This window comes from Cyprinodon tularosa, unplaced genomic scaffold, assembly GCF_016077235.1.
Source record: "Cyprinodon tularosa strain WSP-4 unplaced genomic scaffold, ASM1607723v1 ctg871, whole genome shotgun sequence".
In the NCBI taxonomy this organism is placed as follows: Eukaryota; Metazoa; Chordata; class Actinopteri; order Cyprinodontiformes; family Cyprinodontidae; genus Cyprinodon; species Cyprinodon tularosa.
The window spans coordinates 422,910-443,639 of NW_024039642.1; the positions used below are offsets into that span (position 1 = coordinate 422,910).

General features: G+C 42.2%; 1 protein-coding gene across 2 annotated transcripts in view; it reads left to right on the plus strand.

Annotated features, from left to right (window-relative positions):
- The window catches only part of lrrc75a (leucine rich repeat containing 75A), a 63,711-nt gene that overhangs the window by 16,215 nt on the left and 26,766 nt on the right, over window positions 1-20,730 (plus strand). For both annotated transcript variants that reach the window (XM_038273450.1, XM_038273449.1), the window contains one exon: window positions 18,260-18,372. In XM_038273450.1, the coding sequence (XP_038129378.1) occupies window positions 18,260-18,372 (113 nt within the window). The remainder of the gene's footprint in view (window positions 1-18,259; window positions 18,373-20,730) is intronic.

Genomic DNA, 20,730 nt, shown 5'->3' on the forward strand with positions numbered 1-20,730 from the left:
CCCACACTGGTATCGGTTTAACTCTAGTTTTTATGTGGACAATTATAAAATCTGTCCAGGGAGAACAAATGGAAAATAGCCTTTTGGCAAATTCTGGTGCTTTGCAGCAATGCTAATTCAATTATCCCCCGTTTCCACTTCCCTCTGAAACCGATCCGAGTCGAGTTCGGACTGAGCTTGGATCAGTTAACCGTGCCGAGCTCAGTTCCTTATGACCATTTACACGTCATTCTAGCATGGTTCCTCGCCTCCTAGTGGCGATCTCCGGTACTACTGCTCTCTAGAGGGAAACAAGCAAACCAACATGGCGGTGCCCGTAACATTAATGGAAATTTGTGAAGAGTCAGGTGAAGAAGGCAACCTTTGGTAAATTTACTTGACAGAGTCGGCTTTTAGGAAGTCGATATAACAAACGATAATCTAATCAGGGCTTCCAGACGCAGGAAACAACGACAGACGTTGAGGCTCATCAAACTGCTAATCATCACTGGAAACCATGTGGGACGGTAGGAAGCTAGGATTTTAGGAATGTCTAAAATTTCCTGACTATGGAGGCTGGCTGTCAGGAGATGAGGCGGTCTGCTCATGCGGTCTTAGTTATCTGAGAACCGAGCCAGAACTGAACCGCGCAGAGCCCTACTGATGAACTAGCACCATGTTAGCGCAGTTAGCTTAAGTTGTGCGTTCCATTTACACTCAACAGTTATCTCAGTTACTGTGCTCAGAACGATCTTGACATGGTTTCATTTGTAGGGACACTGTTCCTGCAAATATATTAGATAAATAACAAAAATATGTATGTCAGGGATCCTCACAGCTCAGTAATGCTAGCAAAGGTCTGATCTGATAAAGTCGATCTATGATAAAAGTTTCATTCAACCAAAGTTGATAGTGAATCCAATGCATGAAAAAAAAGTAACACAAGAAGGCAGGCGGTGCACACAGTCACTGGAACAAACCTCACAGAGACAATCTGGCAGAGAATGACTGAGAGCCAGATGTGAATTGGTCTGATAACAGCTGGAAATGATGTTGGCGATTAGCAGAAAGGCAGATTCATCTGCTCTCACTAATTAACAGAGTGGAGGCAACAGATTCAGGTCAGGGATGTTTAACAGACACTTTCCTTCTCAGAGGACATCGACTTCATCCAACAGACTGAACCCGCTTTGCTTCCAGCAGTGAAACAACAGGCCGGTTTATGCAGACGGATGTTTTTTTTCCTCCATCATTTATGTTTTTCTGCTCTGTTTCCTTCGCCTCCATCTGCTGCTGTGTTATTTCATGGATCAGTATGTAGAAACAGTGAATTTCTACCTTTTCTACCTCTTTGTTTTGCATTTAAAATGATTTCTGACATGGAGGTCCAGTCTGCCTCTGCATGGAGACTCTGTTTTAGTTAATGCTGGAGGCCAGGAAGCTGGTGAATGAACCCCATCACCCCCGTCACAGAGAGATGTTGAAGAATTAATCACACATTTCCATAAAAACCTATTTGGCAAAGAGACCCGATGAATTAATTTCTTCTTTTTTTTTGTGTTTCTGCATGACTGCAGGATTTGCTTGATTGCGTCGTTTAAATTCAGTCGCTGGTTTGGATCAATTGGCCTAATTGAAGGGTTGGAAGGAGACGCTGAAGAAAGGAAATCAAACATCCTGCATAAGTCGTGCTTTTTGATAATTAAACATCGAGCTTCATGGAGTGAGTGTGATTGGTGGATGAACACGGTAAAACAATCTAAGAGTTTAATAATAAATAATCTGATTTACATGAAAAAACACAACAGTTTAAGATCTAATCCCATATTTATTTTAATAAAGACTGGATCTACAATCAATTAAAACAAAACTTTTTTATTCAGGAAGGCTTTAATAAACTCTCCCATTCCAGATTGATAACTTCTATTTATTTATTTCTCATCCTCTTTTTTGTGTGTTTTTTGCTTTTCTATTAATTTGTAATTTAATGTAAATCCCTTCATTGTGGATGCATTTCAACCTATATATATATATACATATATATATTATTTTCTTTTTTATGTATACCTATATACACATCACCAGTTTTCAATCTGCTTGTTTTATTCCCATTTTCCTTTTCTCCACATAATTCAGATGTCTACAGTGATGCAGCACCCCCCCCCCCCCCCCCAAATGTGTAGTCAGAATGCTATTGATTGTCTCCATGGCAACGGGAAGATCACTGACTGTGCATCTAATCCATCAAACCAAATGAAGAGCAGACTGACTCTAATGAAAAGCAGTGAGTCGTAGATAAAAGAAGCTCTGCTTTTAGTTCGAAGGAATTTCCTCAAACAAAAAAGAAAAATGAATAAAAACTTTTACAGTATTTATAAATGTCAAAGCCATGCAGCTTCGGCTTTATTTAATAAAATAACTGCTTAAACTAACCTTCTGTTTCCCAGGTTTATTCTGGAATTAAAGTAGAATAGCAGGGATGGTCTGTTGGTCAGTCTCTGGCTGCTACGGATCTATCTATAAAGATCTTTAGGAGTCATTAGTGCTGATGTCTTGTTTCCTTTACAAACCATCTGTTTTTTTTCCTCAGCTGATTCAGGAAGAACTGATGCTTTTTTCCTTCTATGAAACATTTATTTCACAGAGTTCAGACCCTCAGAATCAAAATAAAGACTTAAAGAGAAAACTCCAGTTTTTAGAAAATATCCTTAAACCAATCGGTTCCAAGCAGCAGCGGCCTGTAAACATTTATAGTGTTTAAAACTAGGAATGCAAATATTAGCAGATTCTGCTTTTTCTAGAAGCTGGAAAGTTCTGGCATCCATGCTGCTCTCTGGGTTTATTGGTACAGATGAAGCATCAGCATCTTTTACTGCCGCCGCCGCCGCCCAGTGACCAGCAGCGGATCTCTGATGTCTCCTCATGTTGCTTCACATTGTTTGGAGCAGAGGAAGCGATCCAGTGAAGATGGTCATCTATGGAGAGAAATCAACAAATAAAAGCTGGCTTTGATAAATATTCCATTAAATAAATAAATATCTCCATGAAATAAAACTTAAGAAATATGTTTAAATAATTCTGAGTTAATTATATTATATTTTAAATGTTTCATTTATTCAAAGATTTCTTAATGATTAAATTAATTTCATTATTTTATTTTGTAAAGCTACTTTAAATATGTTATTTTTATTTTTTTACTCAGTTTTTCATTTTAAGCTCCTTTTATTTAATGTTCTAAAGTCGTATGGAAATCATATTTAAATGTCAAATCATTCTGGCTTAAACACGTATATAAATGTAATCGTTATCGGACAATATTGCCCCAAAATTTATATATATAAAAAAAAAAAAAATCCTGTCATAAAATCTGTGTTTTTTTCCCGTTATCTTCTGCAGGCCAGTTAGTTCTACGTCAGCCTGAACACCTAAATTCGGCCAATCATATATCAACGGTCATCTGTCAATCAAATTTTTTCGCAACTATTGAAATCAGAATCTTCGCAGAGCAGTGGTGACCGTTACAGGTGTGTAGTTGGAGAGCGAATTGTTGAGTAATGTAATGGAATTTCCCATTGGGAACCTACTAGCGCTAAGTTGCTAACAGGTTAGCAAGATGCTTCCGACAAACCTGCTACAACCAAACTTGCTTGTGAACCTTCCGCCACAACAATCCCGCCCCCTTGATAAACAACCAATCACATTCACTTTATTCACTCGTGTAAAGTCGTGCACCACTCGGGAGAATTCGGAAGAAATGGTTGGAATGGGTGCTTCTCTACGACTTTAAAGGTACACTATGCAACCGGTGTTGATTTTCCAGCGAGGCTCCCCCCAGAGGGCGATAGTAAAAGTGCACTGTCGTAAATATGCTCAGCTGTTCTCCTGGTTTCTCCGTCAAGCCAGGCGCGGTTGTTTTGAGCTTAGCAGACAGGCGAACGCAACGAATGACTAAGCATCTGACGCGCGTGACGCGCCGCAAACGCGCTGCTGCTCGAGATGGAAAAATTGAATTTTTGCTGCTCGACGCGCCGCGTCAACCAATCAGAGAAGCTGATCTGGGAGCTGGCAGGGAGAGAGACACAGCACTCTGATGATCAGAGCGCTATGATCACTCCTCTTAAACAGTTTATTGACGCCTAAATTAACTTAAAATGCAGAAATCTGCTGGCAGAATATGTTGGCTTTTATTATCCTGCTGCCTGCAGTTTGGATTATTTAGATGAAAACCACCTACCAGCCGCCGCGGTGAACCGCGAGGAGGCGACCCGGCCAGAGGCTGCTGATGAAGGGATTCCTACTGACAGCGCACCGCCGGTATGTGGGGGTCTGAGCGGCTCTGACAGAAATAATATTGGAAGGCAGGATGATAATCTGGATGAACTGACTCCACTGATTACGTTTTCAGGTGTATTTTCTCACTTAAACACATATTAAAACTACTTTATTCCCACTGATCACAGCAAATATAGCTGCAAGGCAAAGAAAGGATAGTGAAGCTCCGCCCAACGCGCGTCAGAACTAACTGGTACAAGCAGCAAAAATGAAGCAGCAGATGCGATTTTGCTGCTTTTGCTGTGTGAACGTAGCATAACTGCACAAATATCGCCACTGTGCTAGCAACGAGAATGCTTTTAACTGGGGGCGTGTAGCAGTTCTCGCCGTAAAGCAAGACCGACTCTCGCGAGACTTCTGAGCCTGTGGGTGCGGGTCGGTGCTCCTGCAATTGCAAGTGCGGTATTTCCCCCACAGACCACCAGGGCGGCCGAGAATACCTTTGTTCAACCTGAAATGACTCATTTAATCATCCAAAACGTTATGAAACACATTAATTAACTGAAAAATGTTGCATAGTGTGCCTTTAAATAAGGAGGCGGAGTTTTATCTGTTGGGCGGCGCTGGTTCCGATTGGCGGAGAGCTCCAAATACTCCCCTCATGATGACCAATCAAATCAGAGTATTCCCTCTGGCTGAGCTCTGTTTGATCGCGTCACTAGCAGATTTTCATCCAGATCAGATCAGATCAGAATCACTTTATGAATTTATTTTTTTCTTACAGTGCAATAACCGTTTACAGAAGAAAGAAAAATAAGATTAGTAAATAAAAGTCCCTGCATATTTAAAATAGAATAGTAAAATAAAAGTCTCACCAAATGATCCTCCAATATGAAATAAATGAATGAATAAATAATATAATTAATACATCTTTGAATAAATAAGAAATCTCAAAATAAAATAAGAAAAAATAACTAACATAATTATTTTGTTTTATTTCATGGGGATAATTATTTATTTAATTGAATATCTATTGATAATTTATCAATAGCAGTATTTATTTTTACTATTTAAAGGAAACAGCTCTCTGTAATCAATTAACTTCTATTCAGAGTATTTCTATAGCTCCAATTCACATCATGTCATCTCAGGTCACTTTCCAGTTCACCAGATCATCCAGTCAGATTGATTCAAAGTTTTCTATCTAAGGAAAACCAGCTGATTGCATCGACTCATTGACTCTTCAGCAATCCCTCACACTAAGCATGCTTGTAGCGACAGTGGAGAGGAAAAACTCCATAATCATCACCTCAAAGAGCCAAATAGCAGTTTTTATACGAGCTACATAACAGCCTTTTTGTTCAGACCGTTTTTTTTTTAGCGTCTCAGGCCTTAATGAGAAACATGACAGTCTCTAGATGTTTCTCAATTCACAAGAACGCGAGTACGGACTCGTGTTCTCGCCAAGAACGTTCTTTAGAAGAAAAACAGGGAAGTCTGGGTTTGAGGAGAACGCCTCGCCAGTCCTGATTTAGAGCTAAACTAGAAAAGGCTAAAAGGTTTGAAAGCTGCATGTTGATGCGACATGAGAAGAAGTTCAAACTAAATGTTTGTTAGTGGAAAATCATGAAGCAGAAACAGAAGAAGAAACGTTTGACAGCAGAGAGTTTAGCAGCTTTAAGCGTCGCTGAGATTGGATGGAAAACTCCTGTTAGCATTTTCAGTTTTCAGAGTCTCGTCTCTACATTGGATTCAGGTTTGGACTTTTCCTGAATTGCAGGTTATATTTTCTATTCTGGTTTGGCTGGCAGCAGTGTTGCTAAGCAACAGCCGGTGCATTTTCTATGATTTCAGTTTATTTGACTGCTTGGTCCAAAGGAACAGATTTTTTCTTTAGCCGGGTCGTCAGATTAAGGTCTGAGGAAAATCCCTGATTTACTGCAGAAAATACGTTTCTGCTCTTTTGGAATTTGATCCATTTCCTCAAACATAGAAATGTCTTTTTTTTTCTTTCTCTAGGTCTGCAGGATGGGTTGGTTAGAAATGGACCAACCCTTAATCCCGTCTGAGTGCCTCTAATGCAGGAAGTTTCTCTGCTTAGAGGTTCATCTCCTCTCCAAAGCTTTTCCTTATCGGTGTCAGAAGCTTGTTTAAAACTTTTTCTTCAGCTTTGCTCTGTTCCCAGCTTTAACACAGTTTTTAGCTGAGAACTTAAACAAATAAATTCTAACAATCGCTGAAAAATAGGATCCTAAATGAAAATAGCTCAGATGCTAAACCTGCTGGTTCATTTTTTCCACTTGAAGCTCAGAGACGTTAAATAAATGTCTATTACATGGAGTCTGTCACTGAATCAGTTTTATAGTCAAACTTTCATCGCAGGGTTCGTCTATTTCATTTGTTCTGTTTTATTTCTACTAGATGCTTCCTTTATGATGCAGATAGTTCCTCAGAGGAAAGCAATGCTAACACAAGGAAAGCACAAGTTTATCTTTGCTGTTAATTTTTTCGACTCCAAAGGTTTTCTCCATGACTGCTGCAACTCATCAGGTCAACTGAAGAAGATCCTGTATGAAAGTTGAACCTGCAGCCGAAAAAGGAAACGGTTGGATTTCAGCTAATCCTGTTTCATCCATAATCCCTCCTATGCAGAATGTCTAACCTGAAGTACTGACAAAGAAACTAATCCCCGTCTCCGACTCCTGCAAACATACATGAGCTGTTGGAGAAAACTACACACTTACAGGAAGGCGCATAAAGTTACTGTGGGGATGTTTATTATAGCAAACCTTTTTCCTCCCAGCTGCAGACAGCTCCGCTGTTACCTGGCGGTGCTGATTCTCTCCTTCTTTCATTTTAATTCTCTCCAGTTTCACACCTCCAGCTTCTTCCATCCATACCTCCTCTTTTCTCTGCAGAGTTTCCCTATTTTTTCTGACGATTTGTTAAACAGAATCTGTTTGAGTCCAAATCAGATCCAAGCTGATCAGCAGCTTCTATCACATTAAAAACTGATAAATATTACAATAAGAACTATATAAAAATGTTAAACTGTGTTTGCTGCACACAGTCAGAGCTTTAAAAATTAAAAAATAAAATATGCAATTTGCAGACTTTGGAGTTTTTAATAACAACTGAATTAGTACAAAGTCCATAATGTTTGTATTTAAGCTAAACACGTCACTAATTGATGATCTGGGTGAATCTACACTGAAAAACGGCTCAAATAGTGAAATAAATCATCGTTTTGTGGTTTGGACAAAATAATCAGTTTATCTGATTAAACCTTTTTTAGGGATTTGATCCCCTATGCAGTCAGTTCTTCTCCCAGTGGGACCTGATGGGGAATCTACGGCGTCACATTTATTTCAAAACGCCCGTCAGCAAAATTAACATGCATGAGTGTTTAACTACTTCTGCACATAGTTTATGTGCCACCGCACTACAAAGTCACACATGCACCAGAAACTGCGCGCCAGATGCTCCCTGGCGTGCTCGGGATCTCACCGCACGCACGATTTTCTTTCCAGCTGTCACGTTCGAGGACGCCTGGCTGTCGAAAGCGTCTCTGACAGCTGGACATCCATGAGTGAAGATGGCGGCAGGAGGCGGGACAGTGGCCGAGGATTCTCCAACGTTTGCTGTACGTTGAATAAGTAGTAAGCGTCAGTCAAAGGCTTCCTGACGCTACTTTCTGTGTGATCGTGTCTGTAAGGCCCAATCAGGAGGAGGCTTACAGAAAAGGCCTGTCTCCGCCCAATCAAAACACATTTTCCTTTGCGGGGAGATAAAATCAGTCCGCTTTAGAGAGCGCAGCCGTCCTCAAGCTCGACCTCTGCATAGAAAATGGTGCCTGCGATGAGCTATTGAAGAAATATCACATTTTTTTATTATAGAAAATCTTTAGAAATGAACAATGGCTTAAAATTGAATAAAAACGAGTTTTCCTTTACTGGCTAATGTAGTAAAACAATTTCACAAAGAATTTGAGTCAGTAGGTCACATGACCTGGAAGCTATTGAAGAACAGTCCCAACTTTTTAAAAAATGTCTTAAAAATTGAAAATAGCTTACAATTGCATAAAAACAAGTGTGCCTTAATGTTAGTTTGGTCTTAGCTGCTCATAAGATAAAAAATTTATTGATTTTTGTTTCTCAGGAGTGTTTGGTTCGAAGGTCTCGCTGCATGCAGTTAGCTTAGCTACATGCAGTTAGCCTAGCTACATGCAGTTAGCCTAGCTACATGCAGTTAGCCTCACTGTATGCAGTTAGCCTCGCTGCATGCAGTTAGCTTCGCTACGTGCAGTTAGCCTCGCTGCATGCAGTTAGCCTAGCTAAATGCAGTTAGCCTCGCCGCATGCAGTTAGCCTTGCTGCATGCAGTTAGCCTCGCCGCATCAGTTAGCCTCGCTGCATGCAGTTAGCCCCGCTGCATGCAGTTAGTCTCGCTGCATGCAGTTAGCCTCGCCACATGCAGTTAGCCTCGCTGCATTAGTTAGCCTCGCCGCATGCAGTTAGCCTAGCCGCATGCAATTAGCCTCGCCGCATGCAGTTAGCCTCGCTGCATGCAGTTAGCTTCGCTACGTGCAGTTAGCCTCGCTGCATGCAGTTAGCCTAGCTAAATGCAGTTAGCCTCGCCGCATGCAGTTAGCCTTGCTGCATGCAGTTAGCCTCGCCGCATCAGTTAGCCTCGCTGCATGCAGTTAGCCCCGCTGCATGCAGTTAGTCTCGCTGCATGCAGTTAGCCTCGCCACATGCAGTTAGCCTCGCTGCATTAGTTAGCCTCGCCGCATGCAGTTAGCCTAGCCGCATGCAATTAGCCTCGCCGCATGCAGTTAGCCTCGCCGCATGAAGTTAGCCTAGCCACATCCAGTTAGCCTCGCTGCATGCAGTTAGCCTCGCTGCATCAGTTAGCCTCGCTGCATGCAGTTAGCCTAGATGCATGCAGTTAGCCTTGCTGCATGCAGTTAGCCTCGCTGCATCAGTTAGCCTCGCTGCATGCAGTTAGCCTCGCTGCATCAGTTAGCCTCGCTGCATGCAGTTAGCCTAGATGCATGCAGTTAGCCTCGCCGCATGCAGTTAGCCTAGCCACATGCAGTTAACCTCACTGCATGCAGTTAGCCTCGCCGCATACAGTTAGCCTAGCCGCATGCAGTTAGCCTAGCCACATGCAGTTAGCCTCACCGCATGCAGTTAGCCTCGCCGCATGCAGTTAGCCTAGCAGCATGCAATTAGCCTCGCTACATGCAGTTAGCCTAGCCTTGGAGCTAAATATTTATGTCCGTTTTTTGGTCCACTCTATAAAACCTGGAACTAAACGCTATTTCTGACATTTTGAATTGAAAAATCTTCCTGGATGGAAGAGAAACGTCTTCAAACTTGGAAACAAAGTCCAGCAGACTGATTTTGAACTTTTTGGAATGACTTTAGCTGTGGTGAAAAAGATTATATCTGTTTATTAAACAGCTCTTGATGTAAATGAGGTGTTTTAAACTCTTTATCATCAGATATTTGTGATTTTTACCACTTCAGTCCCTCAGTTTGTTCATCCTAATAATAATAATAAGTATGGACTTTCATCAGCACCGCCATGAGGAAGAGCTAATAGAAAGAGTCAGAAATGTCACCATGACCCCCGATCATCAGAAGTTCATTTTCTAACAGGAGAATCAACATATCTGCCACTCCTCCATGTCTGCTTTTACCAAGCAGGGATTAGATTTATCTCCTCCATTCTCCCTCTCCTATTGTTCCCTAACAACTCCCCCCGCTTCACACTAAATGGTAGATTCCACCAAGAATGATCACCGAGAACACGGGCCCCTAAAAACCGGCCCCTAAGCTCTACCCCCCCACTCTCAGTGCCCCACCCTCCTGGCTGTGGAAGGCGCTTTGAATGAAGGTGGGGGTTTAAAGAAAGGGACGCCCTCTTCACCTACATGGAAAAGGAAAGACATTGTTGCTATGGTAACACAGTGATGCCTCATGTCTGCAGCTGTAGCTCTGTGTGCAGGTTGACATGACACCAAACACTTTCCCCTTATTTTTTTACTGGTTATCGCTAAATTCATTAAATCGCAGTGAACGTATTAGTTTTAGGTATAAATAATGATCCACTGATTATTCCACGCTGAGCGAACTTCTCCTTTAAACCTGAATGATGGAACTGAAGCACCTGCAGTAAAGTAACGCATGTCAAACAGCCTGGAAACATCTTTAGCTCAATATGAACTGTTTTAGTCTGGATCCTGAAAAGCATTGAATATATGGGGTACCCCCAACAGGGGGAACGTGTACCCCTAGTGGTCCGTGAGTGCATTGCGAGGGGTACATGTAAATATTTCATTTATTAGGTCGTAAACTAAAATAGAGCTGAGATCCGGCAGATGGCCGCTCAGTTTCTGGAGGTTTCTTCCTGTTCAAAGGGAGTTTTTCCTCTCCACTGTCGCTACAAGCATGCTTAGTGTGAGGGATTGCTGAAGAGTCAATGAGTCGATGCAATCAGCTGGTTTTCCTTAGATAGAAAACTTTGAATCAATCTGACTGGATGATCTGGTGAACTGGAAAGTGACCTGAGATGACATGATGTGAATTGGAGCTATAGAAATAAACTGAATAGAATTGCATTAAATTGTTTTGCTAGGATCAAATTTAAAAATGAAGTTTTTGTCTTGTACATTTGAGTTCACCTTCAGCTTTGACCCACATCCAAACCAAGCAGAGGAACTATGGAAGTTAAAGAGTCTCATTGAAATTAGCCTTTTTTTGTTCACTGAATTAGTTTAAACATTGAATTCCTTACACTGAATTTTTATCTGGTAAAAAAAAGATTTGACTGCAAATGTGTCGACCTTTTGGTGAACTCAAGCCAAAGCGATCTGTACAGTCGATGGAGTCAAGCAGCTTCCAGCCAATGAAATTAGCTCATTTCTTTCAGAAAGAAAATAGTTTGCAGCTGGCTGCTTCTTCTGGACGAATCATTTTAAATCTACTTCATACCTAATTAAAGCTCCATATCGATGCAGGCCTTTGTTCCACATTAAGTTCAGAAAACAGAAAGTTTAATATCTCAGTTTGAGTCGAAACTCAATTTCTCAATTTTGACATAAAAGATTTTTCTTACCACATGAATTATTTTGATCTACTAATCTGTCCAATAAATTAAGATAATTCATTCCTTAATGTATTGATCTGAGTCTCAGGCTGTCTAGAAGACAAACAACTTCTAATGGCATAAATACAATTATTTATTTTCATGTAAATATATTAAAAATGTCTAGAATAGAATGATTCTATAGGGTATCTGGTCCTTCAGGTCTCTAATAGGGTGATAGAATGATTCTATAGGGTATCTGGTCCTTCAGGTCTCTAATAGGGTGATAGAATGATTCTATAGGGTATCTGGTCCTTCAGGTCTCTAATAGGGCGATAGAATGATTCTATAGGGTATCTGGTCCTTCAGGTCTCTAATAGGGTGATAGAATGATTCTATAGGGTATCTGGTCCTTCAGGTCTCTAATAGGTTGATAGAATGATTCTATAGGGCATCTGGTCCTTCAGGTCTCTAATAGGGTGATAGAATGATTCTATAGGGTATCTGGTCCTTCATTCTATAGGGTATCTGGCCCTTCAGGTCTCTAATAGGGTGATAGAATGATTCTATAGGGTATCTGGTCCTTCAGGTCTCTAATAGGGTGATAGAATGATTCTATAGGGTATCTGGTCCTTCAGGTCTCTAATAGGGTGATAGAATGATTCTATAGGGTATCTGGTCCTTCAGGTCTCTAATAGGGTGATAGAATGATTCTATAGGGTATCTGGTCCTTCAGGTCTCTAATAGGGTGATAGAGTGATTCTATAGGGTATCTGGTCCTTCAGGTCTCTAATAGGGTGATAGAATGATTCTATAGGGTATCTGGTCCTTCAGGTCTCTAATAGGGTGATAGAATGATTCTATAGGGTATCTGGTCCTTCAGGTCTCTAATAGGGTGATAGAATGATTCTATAGGGTATCTGGTCCTTCAGGTCTCTAATAGGGTGATAGAATGATTCTATAGGGTATCTGGTCATTCAGGTCTCTAATAGGGTGATAGAATGATTCTATAGGGTATCTGGTCCTTCAGGTCTCTAATAGGGTGATAGAATGATTCTATCGGGTATCTGGTCCTTCAGGTCTCTAATAGGGCGATAGAATGATTGTATAGGGTATCTGGTCCTTCAGGTCTCTAATAGGGTGATAGAATGATTCTATAGGGTATCTGGTCCTTCAGGTCTCTAATAGGGTGATAGAATGATTCTATAGGGTATCTGGTCCTTCAGGTCTCTAATAGGGTGATAGAATGATTCTATCGGGTATCTGGTCCTTCAGGTCTCTAATAGGGCGATAGAATGATTCTATAGGGTATCTGGTCCTTCAGGTCTCTAATAGGGTGATAGAATGATTCTATAGGGTATCTGGTCCTTCAGGTCTCTAATAGGGTGATAGAATGATTCTATAGGGTATCTGGTCCTTCAGGTCTCTAATAGGGTGATAGAATGATTCTATAGGGTATCTGGTCCTTCAGGTCTCTAATAGGGCGATAGAATGATTCTATAGGGTATCTGGTCCTTCAGGTCTCTAATAGGGTGATAGAATGATTCTATAGGGTATCTGGTCCTTCAGGTCTCTAATAGGTTGATAGAATGATTCTATAGGGCATCTGGTCCTTCAGGTCTCTAATAGGGTGATAGAATGATTCTATAGGGTATCTGGTCCTTCATTCTATAGGGTATCTGGCCCTTCAGGTCTCTAATAGGGTGATAGAATGATTCTATAGGGTATCTGGTCCTTCAGGTCTCTAATAGGGTGATAGAATGATTCTATAGGGTATCTGGTCCTTCAGGTCTCTAATAGGGTGATAGAATGATTCTATAGGGTATCTGGTCCTTCAGGTCTCTAATAGGGTGATAGAATGATTCTATAGGGTATCTGGTCCTTCAGGTCTCTAATAGGGTGATAGAATGATTCTATAGGGTATCTGGTCCTTCAGGTCTCTAATAGGGTGATAGAATGATTCTATAGGGTATCTGGTCCTTCAGGTCTCTAATAGGGTGATAGAATGATTCTATAGGGTATCTGGTCCTTCAGGTCTCTAATAGGGTGATAGAATGATTCTATAGGGTATCTGGTCCTTCAGGTCTCTAATAGGGTGATAGAATGATTCTATAGGGTATCTGGTCATTCAGGTCTCTAATAGGGTGATAGAATGATTCTATAGGGTATCTGGTCCTTCAGGTCTCTAATAGGGTGATAGAATGATTCTATAGGGTATCTGGTCCTTCAGGTCTCTAATAGGGTGATAGAATGATTCTATAGGGTATCTGGTCCTTCAGGTCTCTAATAGGGTGATAGAATGATTCTATAGGGTATCTGGTCCTTCAGGTCTCTAATAGGGTGATAGAATGATTCTATAGGGTATCTGGTCCTTCAGGTCTCTAATAGGGTGATAGAATGATTCTATAGGGTATCTGGTCCTTCAGGTCTCTAATAGGGTGATAGAATGATTCTATAGGGTATCTGGTCCTTCAGGTCTCTAATAGGGCGATAGAATGATTCTATAGGGTATCTGGTCCTTCAGGTCTCTAATAGGGTGATAGAATGATTCTATAGGGTATCTGGTCCTTCAGGTCTCTAATAGGGTGATAGAATGATTCTATAGGGTATCTGGCCCTTCAGGTCTCTAATAGGGTGATAGAATGATTCTATAGGGTATCTGGTCCTTCAGGTCTCTAATAGGGTGATAGAATGATTCTATAGGGTATCTGGTCCTTCAGGTCTCTAATAGGGTGATAGAATGATTCTATAGGGTATCTGGTCCTTCAGGTCTCTAATAGGGTGATAGAATGATTCTATAGGGTATCTGGTCCTTCAGGTCTCTAATAGGGTGATAGAATGATTCTATAGGGTATCTGGTCCTTCAGGTCTCTAATAGGGGGATAGAATGATTCTATCGGGTATCTGGTCCTTCAGGTCTCTAATAGGGTGATAGAATGATTCTATAGGGTATCTGGTCCTTCAGGTCTCTAATAGGGTGATAGAATGATTCTATAGGGTATCTGGTCCCTCAGGTCTCTAATAGGGTGTGTAACATTGGTTGGGCTGAAAATGGCATATTAGCTGTTCTATGAGCCCTAATGCAGCCTGGTTAAAAGCCCTAGAATGAAACCACAGCTTTTCTTCCTTTTATGGTTTGATCATGAATATTTAGATGAGCTGTGCTCTGATTGGTTGGTTTACAACGAGCCAAGCTGCTGAGCAAAGACGCATCATAGCAACAAGCACTCACTCACTGAAACATCGTTGGTATTGTAGGGGGACCAGACGTCCTCTTTTTCCCGGACATGTCCCACTTTTTAGACCTAAAAAAATATATGGGGGGAATTTCAAAATCGTCCAGGATTTTGGTCGCCTACAGTGCAGCAGAACCGAGCCATCAGCTCCAGGGCTGGACCAGGAACGCCGGCGGACGGGGGAAGGAGCGACTGAACTGACCCGGTGACAGTAGCCACGGCCCGATGCTTCCCCCCCCCGCCAGCCTTACTAGTATGCAATTAACTAAGCTCCTCGTTTCTGTTAAAGAAGTTTAGAAAATCCTGCTTTGAACTGTCCAACATTTGGAAAGCTGTCTTCAAGCAAATGAACAGCTGAGCATCAAACTTTGCAGCGATCTTCTGATAGACTAAAATAATCCCTGTCTGTCGGATCCTTTGGAAGACTGAAAATGTTCCCCTTCCTCCGGTCAGCCTGGAATGCTGCATTTCCTCCCGTGGTTCTGGATCATTTTCTATAGAGAAACTTCCTGCTTTGTAATTCTGTAGCAGTAAACCCACCTGTAGGCTAAACAGCTAAGCTGCTGTCTTCCATCTTCCTCTATTCATGTTCCTGGGCCGTGAACCAGTGGGCTGGTCTGGATGTACATTTCAGGGCGTGATAAAAGTCCAGGCCAGAACCGAATAAGGCAACATCCCAGAGTTTACGTCAACTCGTTGCTTCGTTTGGATTCACCGTTTTATGGTAGAAGTTTAGAATAGTGAGATTTGCAGAGAAAGGAGGAGTTGATGGAGTTTGATCTTCTCTGTACGTCCATTTCACCCACTGAACTATCGTTATTCATCTATGAACATGGAAACTCTGCATTCTATCACCCCTTTAAGAGACAAATTGGATTCTAAATGAATGAATGATGATTTTTCCTGCCCTGTTAGTTCCTTTCTTCACTGAAATATTGTATTTGACCTGTTGGTGCTTTGATCAAAAGGCCCCAAACATCAAAGACGAATATTAATTTAACTTTACAGTAGATCATGTGTTCTTCTTATTGGACAACATGGCAGAACAGAATTTGACCAAAGATCAACGATATATCCTGCATCTCCTTTTGATGACTGTTAGGAAAATGATAATGGATGCAGAAAATGAAACACGTCCAAATGATGGACAATATGGCCGCTATTCTACAGGTGAAACTGTTTATAAGGAGATGGACTCTTTTTACTCTATACATGGGTGAACGTGAATAGATAATGGACAGATAGATATGCCCATGTCATCTAGAAAATTTATGTGATCCTTTTTTTCGTCAGTCCAGCTGATTGTATTTTAGTCTGTCTTCTTTTCTTTGTTGATGGTTTTGTTTTGCTGTTGTCGTTGTTGTTGCACTTAGTGGTTATGTTGGTCTCTACTGGCAATAAAGTAAAAACAAATCCACCCACCCATCATCCATCATTGCCCCTTTTTCACAAATCAAATATCCTATTTCTAAAGGTCAGGTTGTGTTTACACACAGTTTCCAGTTTTACTCCATCGTTACATTTTGCTTTTTCTGCCTCTAAATGTTTTATTTTATTTATAACTCATCCTTTATCTGAATAATTTCTTAATGCTGGAATCGGTTTATCTGCAGCATCTCTTGCACCATAGAGCTCAGAGAGAGATTCCTTCCTGTGACTCTCCGTTAGCCGCCCCACGACTTCCCCGTCATTTCTGACCGCTGAGATTAGATTAAATTATCTAAAGCATTCATCTGCAGAGAGGAGGAAGAGGTTAGAGCTGATTTAGCCGAGTATACGGTGAAACATAAGACCAAAATAACGGTTTAACTTCCACCATCTCAACTGACTTTATCAGAGAAGAAGCCTGAATGAGCTTAAGAGGAAATGAAACGAGATTAAAAGAAGAGAGGTCATCGGCTCTCTGGGGACATCAGATGTCCTCCGCATTGATGATGGGACAAGGAGAGGAGACAGGAAGTCATCAGCAGAGGAAGAGAGAGAGGGAATACGCTACCAGGGAGACAGTGATGGAGGAGGCGGTTCACCCCCACCGCTTCTGGCTGCTGGTGGGTTACATTAACGGTTGGTGCAAAACATCCACCTTTCAGCTCAGCTGTAAAATCAGGCGGCACTAATAGAGCTCGATCATCGGGTCTAAAAACGCACTGAGGGAGCAGGAAGTATAACAAAACAAGCTTTAAAGATTTTTGTTTAAAGTGGCTAGAAAAAACTTTCAGTTTCTCAAATAGTTCCCCCGTAACCAGGGGCAGATTTAGTAAATATGGGGCCCTAGGCAAAGACAGGCAGGGGCCCCTCTGAATGGAGAAGGCAGCACATAAACAGCCCCATTCTCCAGATGTAGAAATGTTAATAGAATAGACATCCATTATCTGTTCTAGGTTGTGTCCCTCTCTTCTCGTCCCTTTTCTTCTTGTTTTCCTCTCTATGTTTTGTACTCAGCTGACTTTTCATGCTGTCTCTAAAGGAATTAAAGATTTTTTCCAAGCACTAAGCTCACTTAGCTGATTGCTCCTTCCTGTGTTTCCAAAAAGGCCAAAGTAAATAACCCAGTCCTTCTTTTCACTGTAGACAAGCCATGATCTGCTTCTCTGTTCTCCATTTTTCATTTGGATGAAATAATAGCTGCATGAATCATGACAGCAGACAAGATAGAGGAGAGCAGGAGGCGGGGTTACCAATCTACTCGCTCTGGAGAGCAGAGTTCGCTGCTTTTAGATGTTGTCTCCAAAGTCTCCAGTAGCAGAAAAAAGTCTCTAGATTTGGCGCTAGGAGCTTTTTAGAAATCAAAGTGCTAGAGGGGTCTGAAAAGTGGCTAAATATAGCGACTAAAGCGCTAAGTTGGCAACACTGCTCTTTGCATGGTTTGTTTTCAAATGGTTTGCTGCTGTCTGTTTGGACCTTTCTGAACATGTGCAGCAAATGGACTGATCCAATATGGTGGACACTGAAGGGGGGGGGCTGAGACACAATTAATATTATCAGCGTTCTGATGGCATTTTAGCCAAAGGAGTCTATTTTTCCAGACTAAAGAAATCTGGAGGAATTTCCATAAAGTCTCTGATGGTTGATGGATATTATAGGTCACCAGGTAACTATTTTTAAACCAGTGTTGTATTTAGGGTTGAAACAAAAACCGAATATTTGTAATTAATCCATTATTTAGACAATTAGATTTAGGAATCAATGGTTAACTGGAATATACTGAATCTAACACATCAGCCATAGAACAAAATAAAGCTCTAATTATGCCACAATTGTTAAAAATTAATATGCATATATGAACATTTTGTTTTGAAGATGAAAAAGATAATTTGTCCCTAATCTGGATTTAACAGGAAGCCAATGAAGAGAAGCCAGGATAGGAGAGATATGATCTCTCTTTTTCATTTTCATCAGAACTCTGGCTGCAGCATTTTGGATCAGCTGAAGGCTTTTAACTACAGTTTGTGGACTTCCTGATAGTAAAGAATTACAATAGTCCAGCCTTGAAGTAACAAATGCTTGGATGATTAATTGGATGCTCTGCTGATAGAAGCTGGAACACCAATCGGTTGAAGCCGTCTGCATCAGTGACCTTTAGTTGAATCCAGGAGTCACAGCCTGACATGTTGAATTTAAGCCGAGGTGAGCTATGAAAACAGAAGCTGGTTTCATCCTCCATGCGTTTCTGTTTAACAGGAAGGAGATTCTCTGGGAGCGATGGAGAAGGTCTGCCGCCAGCTGACCTACCATCTCAGCCCCCACTCTCAGTGGAGGAGACACGGGCTGCTCAGGAGGAAACCTCAGGCCTGGTGAGTCCATGACCTTCTCTAAGCCCACGTCTCCCTGACTGGGCAGGTTTCAGGTAAAGCTGGGATCTGTTCTTCTCTTCACATCCGTTTGTAGAACATTGGTCCTCTAAGGCTGCAGAAGGAGAGCAGAGATACCGGCTGGATTTAAATAAACACCCAGCTGGTTGCACAACATGCAACTACACCATCAGAAGCAACACGCTAACCCAGCTGCTTCCCTCAGAGCTGATGTCAGGCTGAGAACAAGCTGGGATGATATGCCAACAAAATGACATTCAGGCTGTTTAACATTTTTTACTTTAGACTAACTGGCTGCTAAGAGTTTAATTTAAACAGATTCCTTCAGTGCAGAGCAGCTTCATGGAAAGATGCTTCCATCCAGCTTTTCCCTCCATGGTTATAGATGAAGTCCCATTTAGCTCCCGAACATTGGGCCCCGCCCACCTGCCATTAACCCCGAACATTTCAGTTCTCTGACCCAGTGCTGCTAACTGGTCCATCCAGGCCTCCCAGCAGCTTCACCATTAGAGCCTCTAAAGATCTGAGTAAAGCGAGTTGGATTGAAACCCGTTTATTTAACTCGTTACAAGCAGCTTCTCTTCTTCAACCTGAGAATAAAAATCCAGAATGGGATCCGTAGCAGAACCTGAAGGAAGCGCCTGAAGCAAAGCTCTGAGCTTCAGGAACGAGTCGCTGGATCTTGATGACCAACCTTCGCTCCTGGAAAGGGGAACGCTGGTGGACGGACAGCCAGTGACTGGGTTGGGTCGTAGTGGAACGTAGCGACCCGGTACCGCTTACGGCTGTAGCGGGATCTGGACTTCTTGGTGTAAACCACATCCTGGTCATTTACAGGAGTGAACTCTGGCTCCTCCTCCTCACCTGGATCAGAGGAGGAGCTGTAGCTCTCCTCTCCAACCTGCAGGGAGCTGCTGTCAGCTGGAGCTCCATGCTGGTTGCTCTGCTGGGCCCCAGAAGGAAAACCGCCGCCGCCACCGACCGAGTCGAATCCTGGAAAACCAGGAAACCTGCTGATGTGTCCACTGGGGAAGTGGGAGACTGGCTGGGATGGTCCCTGCTGAGTGGATGGAGCTCCAGACCACCATGGCAGCCGTTCATCTCCAGCAGCTGAGGAAGCAGCTCAGAGTCAGAGCAAACATCTACAGAACATTCCAGACTCCATGTGGGATTAAAGCTCACCTGGAGGAGCACAGGTGATGCTTCCAATCAGCAGGAAAGAAATCCACCACATCCTGCAGAAACATGGAGGTTCAGATGATCAGCAGCATTCAGAGCAGAAGCTTCTAGCAACACATGTTGAGTCCAGGATTGAAGCTGCTGTTAAAGTGGAGCTGCTGCTGCTGCAGTGAAGGACAGACCTCAGATAGGAGCTGCTTTATAGGATCCTCACAGCAGCTGGACATGATTGGAGCTCATTGATGGACCTCCTCTCATTGGCTTCCTCCTTCTGAGGGGGAGAAAGGTTACCATGGAAACACTTAAAGGAGCAGCAGCAGCAGCAGGAGGATCTAAGCAGTGACAGAGTTCAGCCATGTTTTACAGTCTGACTCCAGGAAGGAAGTTTATGATCTGATTAGATGGATAAAAAAAGGAGACAGAAATATTCAAACTGTGCCTTTTCTTCCGGGTTTTTATCCCAAAATAATTAGTAAGATAATTGAATATTTATTCTGGATTAAATGTATAGATTCCTTTTGTAGAAATTAAAGAATATTTCCAATCACCTCTAATGCTACGTTTACGCCTAAAGCAGCAGAAGCAGCTCGTTTACATGCTAAGTTGATGGTTGACGCTCATCTTGGCGCATCAGAAGGTCCTGCATCGTCTACAGCAGCAGGAGCAGCGGCGCCTCAGGAGCTTCTGATCATCTGAGGCGCTTCAGAAGCAGCAGCTGCTGGACATCAACCAATGAGAGAAGCTGATCTGGGAGCTGGCAGGGAGTCAGACGCAGCACTGCTGATGCAGAGCGCTATGATCACTCCTCTGAAACAGTTTATTAACGCCTAAATTAACTTCAAATGTAGAAACCTGCCGGCAGAATATGTTGGCTTTTATTATCCTGCTGCCTGCAGTTTGTAGCACAGACCTGAAAAACGCTAACATCTACTTCCAGCCGCCACCAACAGGAGGGGAAAACCCTGGAGAGGCGAGCGGGCCTGAGGCAGCTGCTGCTGGGGATTCCCAGTGACAGCGCAGCGCCGGTATGTGGGGGTCTGAGCGGCTCCCACAGAGAAATAATCTTTGAAGGCAGGATGGTAATCTGGATGAACTGACTGCACAGACCATGTTTTCAGGAGGACTTTCTCACTTCAGCATAGATTCTAACTACTTTCTACC